Below are 19669 nucleotides of genomic sequence, written 5' to 3' on the forward strand. Positions count from 1 at the left end.
CCTATGAGTCCCGGAAGTTCGGGTACCCGCGCGCAGAGCCCCATCTACCGTGTCGTCCCACCGGCAAGGACGCCGTCTCCAACTGGAAGGCCGCTGTCGCCGCTTGCCGGAAAAGATTACCAACATTTCTGGGAGGTTAGAAAAATTGTCTATCTTGGGAATGCGAGTTCGGCACGATTTTTTTCTTACTTTCCTCAATAAGAAATGTTCGGTATAGTGCTTCGTGAACGAGCTAGTCATCAACGCTGCGCGAGCGTAAAGCACTGCTCTCGTTTCTTGTGCCATTTGTAACTCCTTCTACCTTCTCTCTCTTTCTCCACAACTGTTACGGACGGACTTACAACTCCTCAGTTCACGGACAGATCCTCAGATGGCGCTGCGACGCCGCTAAGGGGCATAATTGTCTCGCGGCGTGAAGCACGTTTGCTAAGCCAGCATCTCAGTTGCTGGCTGGCAGCGCTTATCGTTTTGCGTTTATGACTATACAAACTTAAAATGTCCACGGACGCGTGGCATGTTCTTAAAATGATCGCAGTGGCTCAGTACGGCTATACATAGTAGGTACTGCGGTACAAGATGCCCCCCAAAAGAGCATGTCGTTGTATGGTATGCAGGGGCACGCAATTAATAAAACGCTATTAATAGTAGTAATAGCGTTTTATTAATTGCATTTTATTAAGGCACTGCGATCATTTTAACATGCCACGCGTCTGTGGACATTTCAGTTCCTATAGTCATATATAGTTATGGACATTTCAGTTCCTATAGTCATAAACGCAAAACTATTAGCGCTGCCAGCGAGCAACTGAGATGCTGGTTTATCAAACGACGGCTGTGTAGACATCTAAATAGAAAAAAAAAGTACGTACCTTAAAAGGCACTTGTTTGACGGCCGTAAACGGACTGGCCGGTGGGCGTCGCCGCGTGTGTGTGCCCACGATCTGCGTGGGCTCCAGAGTGTGTGCTTTCATAACAAAGTTAAAGAGGGTGACCCTGGGTGATGAAATGTAATTTATGATACCAATTCCATTCCTCTTTTGTAACTACACTTTCACGTATAGGAGTATTAGTGGCAGTTAAGTAGCGGACGTAACTATACTCTACTAATAACCGGAGAACGGAGTACATAATTTTCTAAGACGTTCGCGAAAATTCACGATTTGGTTGCGTTTAGATGAAATGTTGTTACAGCATACTTGATTAGACTGTGCTACATTTTACATCCGCTTACTTCTACTCTTTGTTAATGATGTGTATATATAGCTTGTGTGAATGCTTTTCATTATCTGTCTTTCTTTCACCTATTGTCTGGCACTCCTTTGTCTAATGGCGCGCCCTGTCATATAAAAAGTACCATATCTGGTATGGAACGAAAATGAATGAAAAAAAAAAAAAACGTTGAAGAGCTGGAACTGTGGCGCTTTGCTCCCCGCTCTTTTCACGATTTATCGGGGAGTAACTGAACTATCAAGCAATTTTGGGAGTCCGACTGACCCGGCTCCAATATGTAATGTATTGTAACTCACGAGGACGCTTTATCAGCCATTTCCATTTCATTATAAGTGTGATACTTCTGAGACACCATGTATAGGTGAAGGAAAAAACAGGCATCTATATGAATTCAAACGTGATACTATTCTGGGCCCTTCAGTCACGTTGCCGTGAGATAACGCAACAGCTTTCCAGCGCTCTAGCTCGTCAAACAATAAACACTCGACTTAATCGTGACAGCCTTTCGGACGGAACCCCACGCACTCATCACACACCCACAGCATCAACATCCCCTAAACACAATGCAACTGCATATCACTCGGTTACTTCCTCGCGTAAACAAACGCAGACGACAGTTAGCAGACGACGCAGAAGAAAGTCGCGTGGCGACATCTAGCGCACCCTGCGCAAAGTACATGAAGGCACGATTAGGCCTTGAGTCGTGCTCCACTGACTTCCTGTTGTTGATGCAAGTGTTTGTCTTTGGGGCTGGCGGCGATGTGATGTACCTTTGACGGTGAAATCTCTTCCGGGATGTGGTATATGCTCTGGGTTGACGTTATGCGTTAGACCTTGGTCGCAGGTCTTTAGCGGCACCTTTTCATGCTCCATATCAGTGATGGAGATTTAAAGAAACAAGACGGATTTAAATCAGATCCGCATTTTGCAAAAGACGCGGAACCAAATCAAGTCCGGATTTTAATTTATTCGAATAATTCAAATCACTTTAAATCCAGATTTATTTTCAGCACGCCAAATCAAATCCCTTTTTAAATCCGGATTTTTCAAATCCATCACAAATCCGGAAGAGGAACTAACACTGCTAAACGGCTGTGGAATGGTTTCATGCAGAATCGACTGCCGTTTTCAAAGCTCGGATTTTTACACAGAATACCGAATTCTTAACAGCTGCGTAACTAAGGAACAAAGGCGAAACATGGAACACATTTATGTACTTTAGTGGAGGTCCATGAGTATAAACTGCTGCAAAACGAAATGGGAACTTGATTGCGAAACATCATGATGCGTGAAACACCGTGCTTATTACTTCCTTGTCTTGGTAGGGTACACATGTCACGTGATACATTTCTTGCTGTGCGGTACGTACGAACGAATGCAAAAAGCAGTGTGAATAAAGAGATGAGAGAGCAGCATAATGGTACATCACTGCAGAGATTGGTGGAGAGTTAAAAGGATAAGATAGAGCCTAGCGTTTTTATTTTCTTTTTTACCGAAGAACAACCTTTTCTCCTATGAAGAGTCGCCGAGGTTTTCTCAGTGGCTTACTTACCAGAATAATGAAGTATATTGGATTTATACTGTCCGCATTACATTAGAGGCTGCCAGAGCCGGAGCAAGCGTTACGATGCAGTCTCGCAAGAATGCACGTCGCTCATGCATAGACGCTGAATTCCATGTCTAACTATGGCCGAGGTCACTAAGTCCCACTTTGCGGGAGGAATTTAATCCAAATCCAAATCCCTGAGCAAAAGTGTGATTCAGTCAATACAAATCCTGCTCATAATGAAGCCGCCAATCAAATCCAAATCAAATCTGCCATCGTCTTTTGTGGATTGAAATCTGTGTTGAAATCCAATCCGAGATTTCAAATCCCCAACACTCCGTAGTACGTGCGTATCACGTGACAATTAAGGCGGCTTTCTAAGAAGCCAGACACTGGCGGGAGAAGAACCCACCCTTCTTGATTAATGATAAAGTTGACTAACCACTCCAGCAAGCATCGTGAAGAGCTCTTGTCCACATCTCATAGCACTCCATAGTATTTGTTTCTTATGGCGGTATTCTTAAACGACACTAGCCTCTGCACTCGGTTACGACTCCTCAAGGAGGCATAGGCTGTTCATGCTGATAATCCAAGGAAGCATGGTGGATATCCTCTGCCAGGAGGAGCGTTTGCAGTCGAAGTCGAAAACCGACCTCGAAGAGGAGCTCGAGTTGAGGGCGAGTAGAGGACCGTCTAAGAATACGGCCGTTAGTTTCTCTGCTTCTGATATCGACAGCACATTCATTTATACAGGGTGTCCCAGAAAACGTGTCATTGAATTATAATAAAAAAACTACGCCACCTAGAATCATGCGGTAAAGAGCATTTCTTATTATTAGGTTTTTGCCACCTCCTAATGTGAATGGCATGTACTCCAAGTTTAATTATGTAAATATTTGCGAACTGAACTCGGAAATTTGCCAAGTAAAGGTCGCTTTTTTACCCCACCAATATGAAGAGCGTGCCGAATTCACCCAAATTCATGATAATTCACAGTGATATTCACGAGCTATCCCATCGGAAAAAATAGCCGAATAGCATGCTTTTCGGAGCACCGGACCATAGCGCGCGATGACGTTTTGAGCGCAATCGCTCTCAGTGCGACGAAAGGAGGTTCTGAAGCCAGTCCACAGAGTGATAGAAGAAAAAGTAACAGTTCCTAAAATTGGGAGAGGGAAAGCATTATCCCAGCGAAAGTCGGACGTGATAAGCCGTGACTGTTTTATCTCTTTCTGCGATGTCGGGGAGGGCTGAGTTTCAAACCTCCTTTCGTCGGACTGACAAAGATTGCGCTGAAAAATTCATCGTGCGCTATTCTGTACGACCTCCGTAGAGCATGATGTTCGGCTATTTTTTCCGGTGGGATAGCTCCTGAATATCCCTGTCAATTATCATTAATTTGACTAAATTAGACACGCTCTTCACATTGGTGGGGTAAAAAAGTGACCTTTACTAGGCAAATGTACGACTTAAGCTCGCAAAAATTTACATAATTAAACTTACGTTACACGACATTCACATGAGGACGTGGCAAAAACCCAGTAAGAACAAATGCCACTGACCGCATGACTCTAGGTGGTGTAGTTTTTTTATTATAATTCAATGACACGATTTCTGGGACACCCTGTATACATATGTCCTCATCACTACACAAAATAACCGCTTTCCAAGCAGCATGACGTGTCCAGCGTTCCAGTCGCCAAAGGCGTGCCCTGTCACGTGCCTTATTTGCGGAACACTTTTGTCGACACTTCTTCCACCTTTACATGTTGTAATGCTGCGCGTACCCTTGCCTTTGAGTCTCGAAAGGGTAACGAACGGAATGCATGACGTTGACCCGAGCACGGGACACGCTTCATCCTCTCCGATTTGCCGACGTGGTAATTTTGGAAAAATCGCACGTGAGTTTTCCCCCCATTTGCATGACGAGTGCACGCCATAATGGGCCGTGAACGTCTCAAGGTCACGTCTCGCGTATCTCTTTACGCGTTGCATAACCGTTTTGCATAGGTGGATAGGCTTCGCCGGGTGGAGAGCGCAATTAGGCTGAGTAAGAACGTGAGCCGCTCGGGACACGCTTTCTGGACGCTACTACTATATACGTTTCGAGAATTATGAGCATTGCTTTTTTTCTCCGGTGGCTCTTGAAAACGCTCGTACCCAGAACCCAGTCCGCGTTTTGCGTTGGGTGCCCAAGCGCTTGGGTACCCAATCCTAAAGTTGCCTAGTAGCGTGGGTACCCAAGGTCGCCTCTAAAGTGTACTTGCATCGCACTCGCGGGGCGCGAGATGTTACGAGAGAGACACCGGAAAGAAGTAAACACACACGCATATATACATACATACACACACACACACATACATACACAGTGTGTTCAAAATTAAGCTTTCACGAGCGCTACGCAAACACAGCGATGACAGGAAACCGGATGATAACTTTACGCTACTTGTGTAAGAAACAGGTGCTGCTAATTATGTAGCACCTGTTTCTTACTCAAGTAGCGTAAAGTTATCATCCGGTTTCCTGTCATCGCTGTGTTTGCGTAGCGCTCGTGAAAGCTTAATTTTGAACACCCTGTATACACAAATAAACATACATACATGCACATGCATACATACACGTGCATACACACACTGCATACACACATGCATACATACACACACACACCATTTGATTAAAAATGAAACCCCGAAACAGAGGAACACACTGTGTGTTCCTCTGTTTCGGTCCTTCATTCTTCATGTTTTACCGGTTAGCCTATATTTTGACTGTCATCCACACATCGTTTAGTGTACCACAAATCCAACGACGATATTTGGAACCAATACTGGTATTTTCGCAATTAATTGAAACTTTAATTCCTAAGTCTCCACATTCGCACTTGCTAGTATTGCATTATAAAAGCGATAAAAATAGTTCAGTGCAAACTCTTTTTATCGTTTCGAAAATTTAAATTAAGCTGAATTTTTGTGGCTACTCGATGGTGCTGCAAGCGCAGAGTGTTTGCGTTTTTGGTTAAGGAAACCCTATTATAAACCTTCCTCGCGCTACCTTCGTTTGCGTCCGCTATACGCCTCATTTATTAGAGAGTCTTAGTACATCGTATACGCATTCGCCATTGCGCACGTAAGGGATAGCGTTGGTGGTTCTGCGCGCGTCCATAACAGAAAGAGAGCATGCGCAGAGCGCAGAACCAGCAACGCTATCCCTTACGTACGCCAAGGCGATAGCGTACGATGTACTAAAACTCTTTATTGAGTACACTAACATGGCGCACCTAATTCTAAAGCTCCCTGTTATTGGTTTCAAATGCAACCAGACAGTGGCACGCTCACAGACGGTTTCGGGGGTCTAAACCCCCTCCCCTACCTGCGAACTCGCACCTTTAGTAGAGCACTGGGGAACGGTAAAAGAGCGGTCGTTCTCAAAGAGTTCCCAAAGAACTCCTCCTCAAGTAGCTTTCTGGCTACGCTATACTGCTACCACAACGACGTGTAATGCACGCATAACGATGTCGTACATGGTAGTTCGGTTCCTGTTTGTCGTCTATTGTTCACGGCACAGGACATACGTATTCGTGTGACAGACAGCCAAGGAGGCGTAGCGGCTGAGCATTGTCTGCGTGCCAAAAACCTGATGTCGCATACGAATGTCCCCGTCTCTGCGGTGAGAGAACTTTTTCCGTGCAGTGTTGACCCTGCACTATAGCGCCCGCCTCGAGAGAACGATCTAATCTCCGAGGAGAGAAATCTGCGTATCTCTCTCCATCCTCAGCAATAACCGACGGTTTAAAAAAAGAAAAAGAACCACCACTCATATCGGCCTTGGTCAGGAGGCGGCCGCCCAGGAACTAGTCACGACGCTGTTCCGTTACGCCGATATCCACACCTGCCTACAAACGCCTCTCGGATCATCTCCGAAGCACGCAAGCTCAAAACGTAGCCTGAATTGTCGTATGCAAGCGGGATACAGGCTTATAAAATCAACCGTGGTGGCAGACAACAGTGACGGCCTTGTTATTTTGAACGGTTGACTTGAGCTGCCGCGAAACGCCGCTTGTCGTCTGCGAACGAGTGTGCATCGTCTGTTTCCTGTATCATTCTGCTAGTAACCCGCAGCCTGGCGGAGGCGCCGCGAAACGCCACTGTTCGTCTGCGAGCAACTGTGCATCGTCTGCTATCAGTTCGTGCATGTAGGATACGTCGCATCGGCGTGGTGGAAAAGAAAGTTGTGTGCCGTGAAAACAAAACGGAAAGATTGTTATGTGTTTATGAGTGCTGATGAGTCGATTCGCGTACCCGAGTTACGCGCAGTGTCCTTTTCGCCTGTGTCCCCGGAAGGATGTTGGACACGAACTGTTTGACGTGGGGCCCGTGGCCAATGGGTACCCAGCGAAAGCTGCTACTTCCGGAACGGTACGACAACCTATTTAGGAGCAGGGAACGGAGTGAGCCAGAAATCCCACATTGGACCCCCTCCGATCTAACCCTGGGAACGAGGCTTAGACGGAAGTGAGCACAGTCTCGAACAACTGCGGGGGGGGGGGGGAACCCCCCCCGGACCCCCCCCCGCGCGTGTAAAATGTACTGACCTAACCTAACCTAACCTCACTACAGAATTTGCACATTACAGCGCAATTTATTACTAGCGACGCGCGACTTCCGGTTAGCCTTGTTCCCAGGAGGGGGGTCCGATATGGGAATTTTGCAATTTCGCAGGGAACGGACAGATGATGTTGGTTTGTTATGGCGTGGTAAAGATAATGAGTATTTTATGTGCTTGTGTGTAATTACGTAGGGAAGTATTATCTCCGTTTAGTACCGCCCTTGATCAGCTGTCCTGGCCAGAATCGTGCTGATGATGCGTTCAGTTTGTGTTCTGTTCATTATGTTTGATCTAGAGATGCGACGTTTCCTCCATTGAGGGCATAGCAGACATCATGGCAGGGCACCAATGAAACAATGAGCTTCCTTGTGGATATCATCGGTATCATGTTCTGTGTAAGACGTTGACACTGCGATAATGGCGTTCCAACTTGGCACTTGATGGAACCGCAGTGTGCATATTATTTCTTCCGATCACAGGAGACAATATCATATTACATTCTAAGTTTCGTTGACTGCGATTCGTCGGCCAAGTAAATCTAGGATTTCCAATATTGTACAGGTATGCCATAAATAATATTTAACGAGTAAAGTACGCGGGAGCCTATTCGTAAGTTTGAAGAGAAAAAGGTTAATTAGTATTGTCCGTTTGGGACTCTAACAGCGGTTTTGCGAAACAATAGACAGCCGACCTTAAATTGCAACCGGGATGCTGTTATAGAATTGCGTGGGACGAATTCGCGTGCTTTGCTGATTATGGCATAGAGGGAGCGATGTATACAAATACAAAATGTGTATAAATACAAAAATATCGTAAAGTTGTGGGAGATCTAAAGGAAGGGGTTGAATGTCAGGGAATTTTAGAAGGACTGGAGCAGAACATGTATTGCACGTTCCTGAAATGTTTATGTTTTTGCGCGCGCACTCGATAGGTTAGTGGGTATCACAAATTTATCAAAACTTTCAACGTCCATGGAAATACTCTGGATGATCAGTCGGATAATGGTGATAGCGCAGGTTGTCCAATATTGATTTATTGATCATACAGCAAAATTTTGTGTGGCCCCTACGTAAAAATAATGGAAATCGCTTTAAAAAGGGCATTTCTCTTAAAACATCAGTAGCCTAGATTGAGTAAGTCGTAATGTGTGGCTAAAATTCCGCAAATTATGATATTTTCTTTAAAAAAAACAACAACAAAGATCAACATGTCCGTTTAAAAATGGTCTCTGTGGGTCAGTTTGTGGAGCAATATTGTTGATTGGAACCTATGCACCGTGGTTGGAACCAAGCCGAGGACGCTGGCAACTTGGAGACGTGGTGCAGTTGCTTAGGTACACCGCGCAGGGATTTTCCCCAGCACCCCCTAAATACTGGGAATATTCCTGACACCGTGTATTCACACGAGCGACATTCCCCCAGAAGCGGAAGATGCGAAAAGCGTCATAGCTTTCTGCTGTAACCGTGGAGAATATCCTGCTACACATTCCGTATAGCAGACGACAGGAAAACACGCTGACGGTGTCGTCTGCTAAGTGTCGTCTGCTAAATGCGCAGTACGCCACTCTCGATATTCCGCACCGTGTGAATGCTCTACGTCAACACTTCGGCCCTGTGAGCAGTGTTTTCGCTTTTTCTTCCTCTAGAATCTTCCGTGAGGATATCGCTCGCGTGAACACACGGACACCGTCCCGAAAACTCCCGTCAGCACAACTTCAGAGCGGATCTTGCGTTATATGCCACTGGAATATTATGCCAGTCGTCGGCGAATACGAAGCTTTAACTTGCGTATTCAAGGGTCCGTCACAATGGGAACAGCCAGCGATCCAAGGCTGACATGTGCCGGCGAGCGATGCGACCTCAGTCAAGGAATGCGCGCGAACCGATCAACCGTGAAAAACCTCCGTTGCGCATCCTGCCGTCACCGCGAGCGGACTACCTGGTGCTTTTCTTCGCTCGTACGCAATTTCATCCGCCATATCTTCAGGTCGAAGGAGCAGGCGAATGACTCTCTCACATTGGTCAAAATCTCGTCACGTGGCTTAGTGGTTTTTCGCGCGAGAGGAAAAAAAATTGAACCTATACCGTATTTTCGGGCATATAATGCGCGCATTGCACATTAGTGAGTTTTCTATCGTACGCTGCCGCCTTTGCGTACGGAAGGGATAGTGTTGGTGGTTCTGCGCACGCGCAGAACATAGAGAGCGTTGCGGAGAACCACCACGCTATCCCTTACGTACGCGAAAGCGTAAGGGATAGCGTACGTAAGGGACAGCGTTGCTTGTTCTGCGCACTGCGCGAAGCTCCCTTTCTGTTATGGGCGTGCGCAGAACCATCAACGCTATCCCTTACGTACGCAAAGGCGATAGCGTACGTTATCGTACGTACCGGAACCAATGGCAGCGTGCATGACTCTGAATTTTGCCAATTGACTGGGTGCGGTAGATACGGTGCTTCGGAAACCACGTGATCAACGGTCTACTAATGCCTGGTTCACACTGTTGCATTTTGACGCGTTACGGATAGGGTGCGGCACGGTTGTCATGGCAACAAAGTACGGAGAACCGAAAAGCATACGTATCGCGAGAGTTGGCCTCGACCGAACTGAATGCGGTACGGGTTACCTCCGGGTACGCAGCCGACAAATGAGCGAAGGCGCACTGGAGAGTGGAGATCGTGGTTGGTTCGCCGTACTTCGTTGCCATGCGCGCCGCATCCGATTTAGGCCGCGTATCCACATGCGGCAAAAACGCGCGGTTACCGCGTATGCGGAGCGGAAAATTATTGCCGCCTCCGCGTTCCGCTCTTCCTCGACCGCGCAATGCACGATTTTTAGCGGCATGACGCGCATTTTCGTTCAGTCGGGTGGTAAACGGAGATACCGCAGGCGGTAGCGGACCTGTCCTAAAAAGTGTCCCGAGGAGGCAGTGTGCGATGTGCATCGGATTTTTTGATTGTTTGTTTGTTTCCTTGAAGAGCGGCTTCTAGACAAAGGCGTCAATCGTTCATTTAAGTGTCATTATGCTCGGAAGATTTTGGTGAAAAATGAATGACAAACGGTGAGCGCAAGTAGCGGAGAGAAGCGATGAGCATGCCGATGTGGGCCCAAGAAGCAAGGCACATGTGCGTGGGACCCCTCGAAATCGTACCTTTGCTACTGCATTTGGGAGAGGGAAATAATGTAGAGGAGGTCTTGTTCCTCTACAGGGAATCCTCCTCCCCCATTAGGGGCGTCGGACCCAATCTAACCTAACCTAGACGAGAGCAATATTGTGCATGGTTCTCTGTTCACAAGTGTGGCAAGTACAATAATGGGAGTCGTACGCGCTTATTAGAAATGACTCGTCCATGTAATCCCATGACGGTTCCATCTCACGTTCTTTATTATCTTGAGGTGTTATTCTTTATATCTTGATCATTCCTATTTTATTCCCAACATTCTAGCCCCACCTTCCGATGCCCCTGTCCCCGAAGTACAGTCCCCATAGAACTCCTCTCGAAATATTTTTCTGGTTATGCCGCTAACACGCATGAATTTAGCACATGGTTCATGCAGTTCCTTGTGTCATTGTGACACAAAAAGGATAAAGTTTTTCCCCTTTTTACAAGTTTCGAATTTATCCATTTTTCTCTTCGCAGTATTCTCCCAACCACAGTGCAACTGCCAACCACCAGGGGAGCTCCCATCACGGTGGAGCTCACGTGGACGAAGAAGATGGATCCAGAAAGCCCCGCTTCATGCAGGTGACCAACTTGGAAGATGCCCAAGTTGTGCGAGCGGCAGACTTCCATCCTAGCGGACAGTTCTACGCCGTGGGTTCCAACTCAAAGACGCTTCGCATCTGTGGCTACCCAACAGTCACTGATCTCAGGTAGGCGACTTATTTGAAGGAACAGTCGCACCCTTGCCAGTCGATTTCAGAGCAGTGGTGCCATTTTATTGGTCATTGACCACGGTATCGAAAATCCCACGCGAAATAGTGGCGTAGTTTGACTGCTATTCGACGTAATACGTAACAGGAGCAGGCGCAGGATGTGGAGAGTATGCCGGAAATGCCCCTTTTGGAAAGAGGTGAAAACGTCATTCCCTACCGCGCCAATCCGAGCAGGGCCCTGAGGAATGGAATGCAGCGGCAGTGCGGGTGTTAGGACAGCGCCTTTCCTCCTCTGAACAGTACCCTCTCACTCCTCCTGTGATGGAGTGATGTCACGCTGATGTCGTTGCTACTGGAGCCTCTACAGCTGCAGAGGCAGCTCTGATCTCTAAAATTTGTGTATTTAATATCTAAGCACTTTTTTGATGAAAAACTTAGCCAAGCCGATGCCGAACATAATTGGCTTCAGAGTGCGACGGTTCTTTTAAGACCTGAAAATTTTGAGTAAATCAAATGCCTTCTAGACTAAAGTGAGTCACAATGTTATCTCTCGTCTTGCCGCAGACTATGTGTCTTGAGACTTGAAATGCCTCCAAACGTGGTTAAGCCAATTTTGTTTCTTTTTTTGGGCATTTGAGAACTCTCGAGAATACAAGAGAGGTAAGTTAGAGCCAGAACTGCGTTTAGTTTGGTTACGGTTTCCTGTCCAAGTGACCGACGTTGTTTAGATGTTTAATTATGATTCGTACCCACGATTTTTTTCAGTCAGTCCGTTTTAGTCAGTAAGTCGGACCTCATTCTTGAACTTTGGAAGCATACAAATGGGGGGGACAGGGCAAAAGCAATTTAATTTAACGACTAGACACAGCGTTAATTTCCCTGTCCCGTTTTGTGGGCTTTTCGATAGTGAAAGACAAAAGTATTGTTCCGTTGACCTTAGGGAGGCAGCTTGACATTTTCTTGCTTTGCCTCGCAGGGAAGGTGACATAGCTCATCAACCCACCGTGTTGTTCAAGCGGCTGAAGCACCATAAAGGGTCCATCTACTGTTTGGCATTCAACCAGACTGGGGACCTTCTAGCCACAGGATCAAACGACAAGACTGTGAAGCTCATGCGATTTAAGTCAGAGACCTGCTCACTCGAAGGTGGGGAAAAGGCGCAGTGAAAGTATGTTGTAGCAAGGGTGTCGAACCAACAAATTTACGGGTTCGTTTCTGGTTCAGTTCAGGAGCGCAGAAACAACGTTGTGTCAACATTCTCTGGTAATACATACGCTGGACTGTACGGAACAGGATGCACGCTTTCCCACAAACACATTATGCCAACGGCATTTTGACATCAAGCATTGATTTAAGATAGGCTCGGTGGCTTGATGACAACGTGAGCATGCATGCACGTTGTTGAACGCAAGTAGAGGAAATAAGAAAACGTTGGTAAATTTAATGAGTGCATCTTTTATTAGTACGATATCTACATTTTGTGGTTCCCAGATTGCCACAGGCTTACAATAGGAGAATCATGGCCATAAAAAAAATGAAACAAGTTTTTTACTACAAAACAACTCGCAGTTGGAGGGCCTGGCCCTCGCACAAAGACACTAAAGCGCAGACCAAAAGGATCACGAGCATCGTGTACCACATTTTTAATTTTAATTTTAAATGTTAATTTTCTAATTTTAAATAACATTTGCAGCATATGAGGCAGTTTTAGCCCTCAACTAGAGTGTCCTTCCACCTTTCACATCATCCTTGCCCAAGCACCTTTTAGAAAATACCTAATAAAGTAACTAAGTAACGCTGAACCTTTTGCCGAACTGGTTCGGAACAGCACTTTTCATCAGCTCCAGTTCAGGTTCAGTTCCAAGACAGCAAAAAAAAAAAAAAAACAAGTAGTGGGTCAGTTCCGTTGCAACACGCTGGTTGCAGCAATATACGGAGCTCTGCCTGATATGACGGCACCCTGTGCAGGTAACGAAGCAGAGCTGACAATGCACGATGGCACAATCAGGGACGTCTGCTTCATTGAAGATCTGAGCAACCGCTCCAGTCTACTCATCAGCGGTGGGGCAGGCGACTGCAAGATTTACGTGACAGACTGCGAGACGGCAACGGCCTTCCAGGCGTTGTCTGGGCACTCAGGTTGGTTTATGTGTGCTGAATGAATTGCGTATTTGATAATGATAAGTTTAGCGAGCTATATACTACTCGCTGCGTACAAATCACGACAACATAGATCAAAGGCAGGGAGAGAATGATGGAAAGCAAAGGTGCCCTCTCCCAATATCCAAGTTCAGAAGCTGCCGCTATGCTGCGTCACCGCCACTAAAGGTAGTCGCCTTTGGTAAAGTAGCAGCAACGTTTGGCACTTCTGGTAGCCAAGCCAAGCCAAGCCAAGCCAAGCCAAGCCTGGTTCTCCCTCTCTGTGTGCCAGGAGCATTAGTCTAGCTATCACCACATGTATTACTTCCGTAACTTCAACTAAGGAGTGTTAACACCCTGGACACCTTCAGCTGTGAAAAGTGAGAACGGAAGCTTGGTGCCATTTGCGGTACATTAACTGGTACCATGAGAGATTTACCTTTTTTTTTTTTGATACCTTGGTTTCCAAGTAGGAGTTTCTCTCACTCCTACTGATGCAGGAAGCAGATTAAGTCATCGCCCATGTTGCTTGACTCCAACAGTGCTATGATGTCAGGTCAGACAGGTTCAACAACATTGACAGTTTTTCGGATGGTGCTTTCTCTATTTGTACTTTCTTCAGATTTCATCATTAATGCGCACCTCCAGATAAGTTTTAATTTGTTACTATTTCTCTCAAGGTCACATCCTGAGCTTGTACACGTGGGGTGGAGCTATGTTTGTGAGTGGTGCTCAGGATCGAACCATCCGTTTCTGGGACCTCCGGACACGGGGTTGTGTCAACCTCGTAACTGCCCCACCAGCTTCAGGAAGTGGACCAGGTGAGGCCCCGTCTGTTGTATAGTATTGCAATAGTACTACTGGGAAATCGATAGTCCTTTGCCCCTTTCGAAGACTACTGGTAGTACACTGGAGAAAAGGTAAATGGGTAGGAACACTTTATTACAATGAAGAAGTGAACGAGACTTTTGTGCAGAGGCTGCACTGCATCAGGTTGTCGCATATATACACCAAGAGAGGGCGAAAGAGAGATGTACAGCTTAAAGCAAAACATACACATAAAATTCAAAGAAAATACAGAAATATACGTGCAACTAGCATGTTTATTTCTGTAACCCGATGAAGTGCATCCTCTTGTTCACTTTTTAATTGTAGTAAAGTGTTCCTACCCATTCACTGTACCTGTACAGTAGTTCCTCTACTGTAATCATAGTTAGTAGGACTTTGTCACCGTCTTTTAGTTCTTATATTGTGAACTCCTGGTAGTACCACAGCAATCGAGACATCAAAAACCATTGATAGTACTCTGTAATAACAAAAGAAGAAAGGAGCTATTGTTTGGACTGGTACCAGTGCCATATCAAGAAAATTATGGGGGGTATTCTATGTGTACTTTACATGGGCGAGGAGGATTTCACCCTTGCATCCTTCTCCCAAATGCACTACCAAAAGTACGATTTCGAAGGTGGGGGGAATTTGCACCCCACGAACCCCCTGCCCCCCCCACTCCCTATGCCACTGTCTGGTATTGTTGGTGTTAGTATCAATAAAATCTACTCCAGTTACTTTTACTATCACTGACAGCTACGGTTGCCACCAGGCAGGTTATTTGCTCGCTCTCCCGGTTGCCGGTAGGAAAGTGTTACCGGCAGCCTTTTGCCAGTATTTGTGGCTCGACACCTTTCATAGGGTCTTTTACGGGGTTTTCCTTTCAACATTCCACTACAGCTCGAATAAATCTGGAGCACAGACCCAACTCCGTAGTCACCAGTCGTTTTCTTAGTTACTCATTACTATCATCATTGTTGTCTCGAGCAAGTACACCTCGTTCTTTCTTTCTCTCTCTCTGTATACTCTCCACCCCTGACCCACTTTCCCTTTCCCGCGAACATTTCCTTCTTTCCCTCTATTCCACCTCGTCTCCCTCAGCCGGTATATTTTGCACTCCGAAAGGTGGCAACCCTACTGACAGCAATAGTGCAGACAGGACCTTTCGACGATGACAACAACTTAACGGCAGCATTTCTAATATATAATGTCACTGTGGTGCTTGCTTCGCAGGAAGCCCCGTAGCAGGAGTGTCCGTCGACCCTTCCGGCCGCATGTTGGTGTCGGGACACGAAGACGCCATGTGCATGCTGTACGACATCCGCGGAGGACGCACCATTCAGTGCTTCCGACCCCACGCGTCAGACGTCCGCTCGGTGCGCTTTTCACCACGAGCGTACTATCTGCTCACTGCGTCGTACGACAGAAAGTGCATTCTCACGGATTTGCAAGGTAAGTGTTTCTCGTCGGTCGTTGTCACTGAAGGCTCGGTCTCCCGCCGTGACATACGGGCTCGGGTGGTAACTGAGTTACGAGTAACTTGTAACTGTAGGTAGTCGTTTTTCTACAAAAGTAACTAACTAGTTACCACTTTTGGTTAAAGTACCGTAAACGTGCTTTTATTCGAGATTCATTAGTTTTCGCGAATTTTGCGACTGCTAAAAAATCTCCAGCTTGACGTTTATCCCGCGAAAGGAAACAGCCCTGGAATCGCGAAATTAAATACGTTGCGAATAATTTCGCAAATGGCTGAATGCATGATTCGCGAAAATTAATACGTCACGAATAAAGATGCGTTTACAGTAACTAAAATGTAACTAACAGGCTTGGGTAGTACCTGAGTTACAAGCAATCGTAACTGGAACTAGTCATTCCTCCATAAAAGTAACTAACTAGTTACCACTTTCGGTTACAGTAACTGTAAAATGTAACTAATTTACTCAAGTATTGCAATATTTTCCACGCGTCAGTTTCCTAATGTCGTTTTTCTCAAGGCTCTGGTTATCACTGCCGTCTTTCCCAACCAGAAATTCCACGAATTTGTAATCTCATACGCAGCCGGGATAACCTAGAATAACATGCTGTTAGTGCCCATGGAGAATCATCTGCTTGTAACACGGTATAACTATGCTAGGATAGTAAAAGTGCTAAAACGAAGCGTTTGAAAGTTACGTTTATTCGGCTTTTCTTCTTCTTAGAAGTTTGGGAAGCACTGCTCCATGCAATCCATTCCACAGGACGACTAGTTTTGTGCCATAAAATGCCAAATCGTCATCTCAATCTAATCCTGCAGGTGATCTGACGCAACCCCTACCCAGCATAGTGGTGGCCGAACACGCGGATAAGGTGATCCAAGCACGCTGGCATCCCAACGACTTCTCCTTCATCACAACCAGCGCGGACAAGACCGCCGTTCTTTGGGCACTGCCCGTCAATTAGGGAGGAGGCATTTACGAGTGACTACCGACGCGAACAAAAGAAAGGCTGTCTTTCAAGGAGTGCATTTTATAATTTACAAATATGTTTTTAAAAGACTTTTACCTTGCATGTCACGAAAGAGTGTATGTTACTGTGGCATTGCAAATTGCATCACTGACATGATACCAGTGTTAGGAGCTTTACTGGGAAGCACAGTTTAGTCATAACAAAGTGCTGCCACATTTTTTTTTTTTTTGCCGTTTTGTTATCAGAGGTTGTGCCCATTTAGTGATCAGGGTGTGTTGTGTTCTTGTACCCGGGCCCTACGTTTTTGGGGGGAAATGACACTGTGCCAGAACTAGGTAGGTAATATCAAGTTTTAAAAATTAGGTATAAGAAACAGATTTGCTGATTACTATACTGTACCTCACAAATTCTGTGTCTCAGCTTTGAGTGTTTTATTGGAAAACTGGGATACGCATCGTGCAATCACACACGTTATGGGACTCCACGTAAGCAGACATATTGTAAAAGATAGCAAACCAAATATATGTTGAAAAATGTCCTAGTGGAGAAAAGAGAAGCAGCTGTAAATATGTGGAGGCCGTTGTGTTTTGTCAGCTTTGTGATCGCTGAAAAGACGCTTCAGACATTTTATACTTTCCTAGTACACTGTAGCCCGGATGTGGGGCTCCGCGAATTTTAACAACGTGCTCCGTTACAATGTCACGTAGGGAAGACTACTACTACTTAATAACGTTTCATTCACTGTTGACGTTTTGGTGTCCCTCAAATCAAAAGTAGAACTAGGCAAACAAATATTGAACAATGGCTGAACCTGCCGCGCTATACTTACAGGTTAACGAATCTTTTGTATTGGTATTGTATCTTGGTGTGTATTGGCGGAATGCTGTTCTTTGTAGCAATCAAAGTTGTGAGGACTAATCCAAGGGCCTCAAGAGCTTCTCTTTTTTGTAGTTTCCACAAGCAAGAAAGTGGGATCTTGTTCTTTTTTTTTTTCCTTGGGGATTACGCGCATCTCTTTCTTTTCCTTCTTTCAAATTCTGCTGCTGCATCATGCATTAAGTTAAAATCGGGACTCATTTCTGTCAGTAATTTTGTGAGAACTCATGAGTTTACCAGTTCAGTAGCACATGAGGAAGAGATGTGAGATGATCGGTTACAAATACAGTGTACACACGCGAGCAGAATTCCTCGGAATACTTCGGTGGAAGATAAGCAAAGATAAGATAAGCAAAACGTCATGGCTTTCTGCTGCCACGTGAGCACAAGCACCCTACATCGCGCCTTTTCTACGGGGAATATCCTGCGGCTCAGCCACGAAACATTTCGTAGCAGACGACAGGGCCGACGCTGTCGTCTGCTCTGAACGTTTTTTGCTTTTTCTTCCGCTGGAATATCCCACGGGGACGTTGCAGATATGCGGATACTGTAACAGCTACGTTTTGGGAAGATATATGCGCTCCGAGTGATGCCCTGCATACTTAAAAGGAAACCGCGGAAAAAAGTTTTTCTTTTTTTTTTAGTTCATTAATTTGAGTTACTGTGTCGAAAAGAAAACCTCGCGTCTTACCCCAAAGAAAGACGATCCTGCGGAGATGCATCGTGTAAAAGCGATTTCTAAATATTCTTCCGTGTGTATCAGGGCTGTGGCAGCGTGATATTAAGTTGCTGCCGAGCAATAGAGAGCATAGTACAGTTGGCTTTTATGCATTTACTAGGGCCCCCGACTTGATACAGGTCGGATAGTCCGGTGTTCACCAGAAACATATCTGTAAGAAGTGTGCAACCCGGGAGAACAAATATTTTTACTGCATGTCAACTGTACATGTGACCACCTGTATAAGGGCCTACATAGCATGATAGTTTGGAGCATAGCCCTTTAGGCCCTCTGTCAGGTGATGAATTCAATTTCTCCTTTTCTTTTTTTTTATTGCAATCAAATCAACTCAGTTTTAGGGCCCACTTAATACGACGTAGCCGTAGCATGACGTTTGGAAGTGTGAAAAGCGCCATGACCAATCTCAGACGTTTGGACATGTCCTTTTTTTCTTTTTTTTTTTTTAGATAGATGCCTACGAAGATTCTTAATATATCCCATTTTTTAATGTAATAAAAGAGAGAAACGTGCACGATTCGAAGAAAAATTGTCGCGCGCCGAACCTGCGTTTGATGCGTCGCCCTCAAAGTATGCAGCACAGTTTTCAAATTTTACAATTTTTCTTTTTTTTTTTTTTCTTGTCTTCAAAGTACACATATAGGATGTGCTGAGCATTTACTGTTGTCAGCATACGTGAGTGAAATTTTAACATGGCTTGTGGCTTAATGTAACTCACGTGTACGAAATGTGCATGCCATATGTTTTTCTGCCATGATTTACAGCACAGTTTCAATAAATCGCACGTTGATGTGTGGAAGGAATGACAGCAGCTGCAGAGTGTCTTCACATAAATGCCATCATTTTCGCGTGCGAACCTCTCCTGCGTAATGAGGAGTCTTGAACTTGGTTGCTAGTCTTCAAATTTTTTGCACGAAAATAGAGCTTTGCTGGCATGAAAAACCCACCTGCGCTGCAGTACAACCACTACAGTTAGTGGCACGTAATCCATAAAAATAAGAAGTAGCAATAGCCATGTCCCCATAGACTGATAAGTGGATGAGCCGTCAAAATTTTTCCAGTGTGGTGTGTAGAAACAGTAAATAAATGAAGTAACAGTTCATGACGATTCATAAAAAGAACAAAACCAACATTCTGACTCTTGCAGGCTTCAACCTGCCTAGCAGAAGCCTCAAAGCACAACAAATTACCACGGAGATGTAATTGATAGACAGCCAACCCTACAATATTCGTAAAGTTTGTAAAGTAATCGTACTGCGTGCGCGTGCACAAAAGTAACAGACGCACAAGCAGCTTGATGAATTCACTGTAATATTCATACAGCATCTTTCTAATATAATGTCAACAGTGTAAGTATAACATGGTCTTTTACTCACATGATGCGTGGATA

General features: G+C 45.4%; 1 protein-coding gene across 1 annotated transcript in view; it reads left to right on the forward strand.

Annotated features, from left to right (window-relative positions):
* The window catches only part of LOC135369003 (WD repeat-containing protein 47-like), a 38589-nt gene extending 19502 nt beyond the window's left edge, over positions 1–19087 (forward strand). The window contains exons 6-11 of the mRNA XM_064602593.1: positions 11020–11252; positions 12232–12401; positions 13224–13394; positions 14075–14215; positions 15456–15674; positions 16516–19087. Coding sequence (XP_064458663.1) covers positions 11020–11252; positions 12232–12401; positions 13224–13394; positions 14075–14215; positions 15456–15674; positions 16516–16661 — 1080 coding nt within the window. The 3' untranslated portion in view covers positions 16662–19087. The remainder of the gene's footprint in view (positions 1–11019; positions 11253–12231; positions 12402–13223; positions 13395–14074; positions 14216–15455; positions 15675–16515) is intronic.
* The last annotated feature ends 582 nt before the right edge of the window (positions 19088–19669 follow it).

This window comes from Ornithodoros turicata, chromosome 9 (assembly GCF_037126465.1).
Source record: "Ornithodoros turicata isolate Travis chromosome 9, ASM3712646v1, whole genome shotgun sequence".
Lineage (NCBI taxonomy): Eukaryota > Metazoa > Arthropoda > Arachnida > Ixodida > Argasidae > Ornithodoros > Ornithodoros turicata.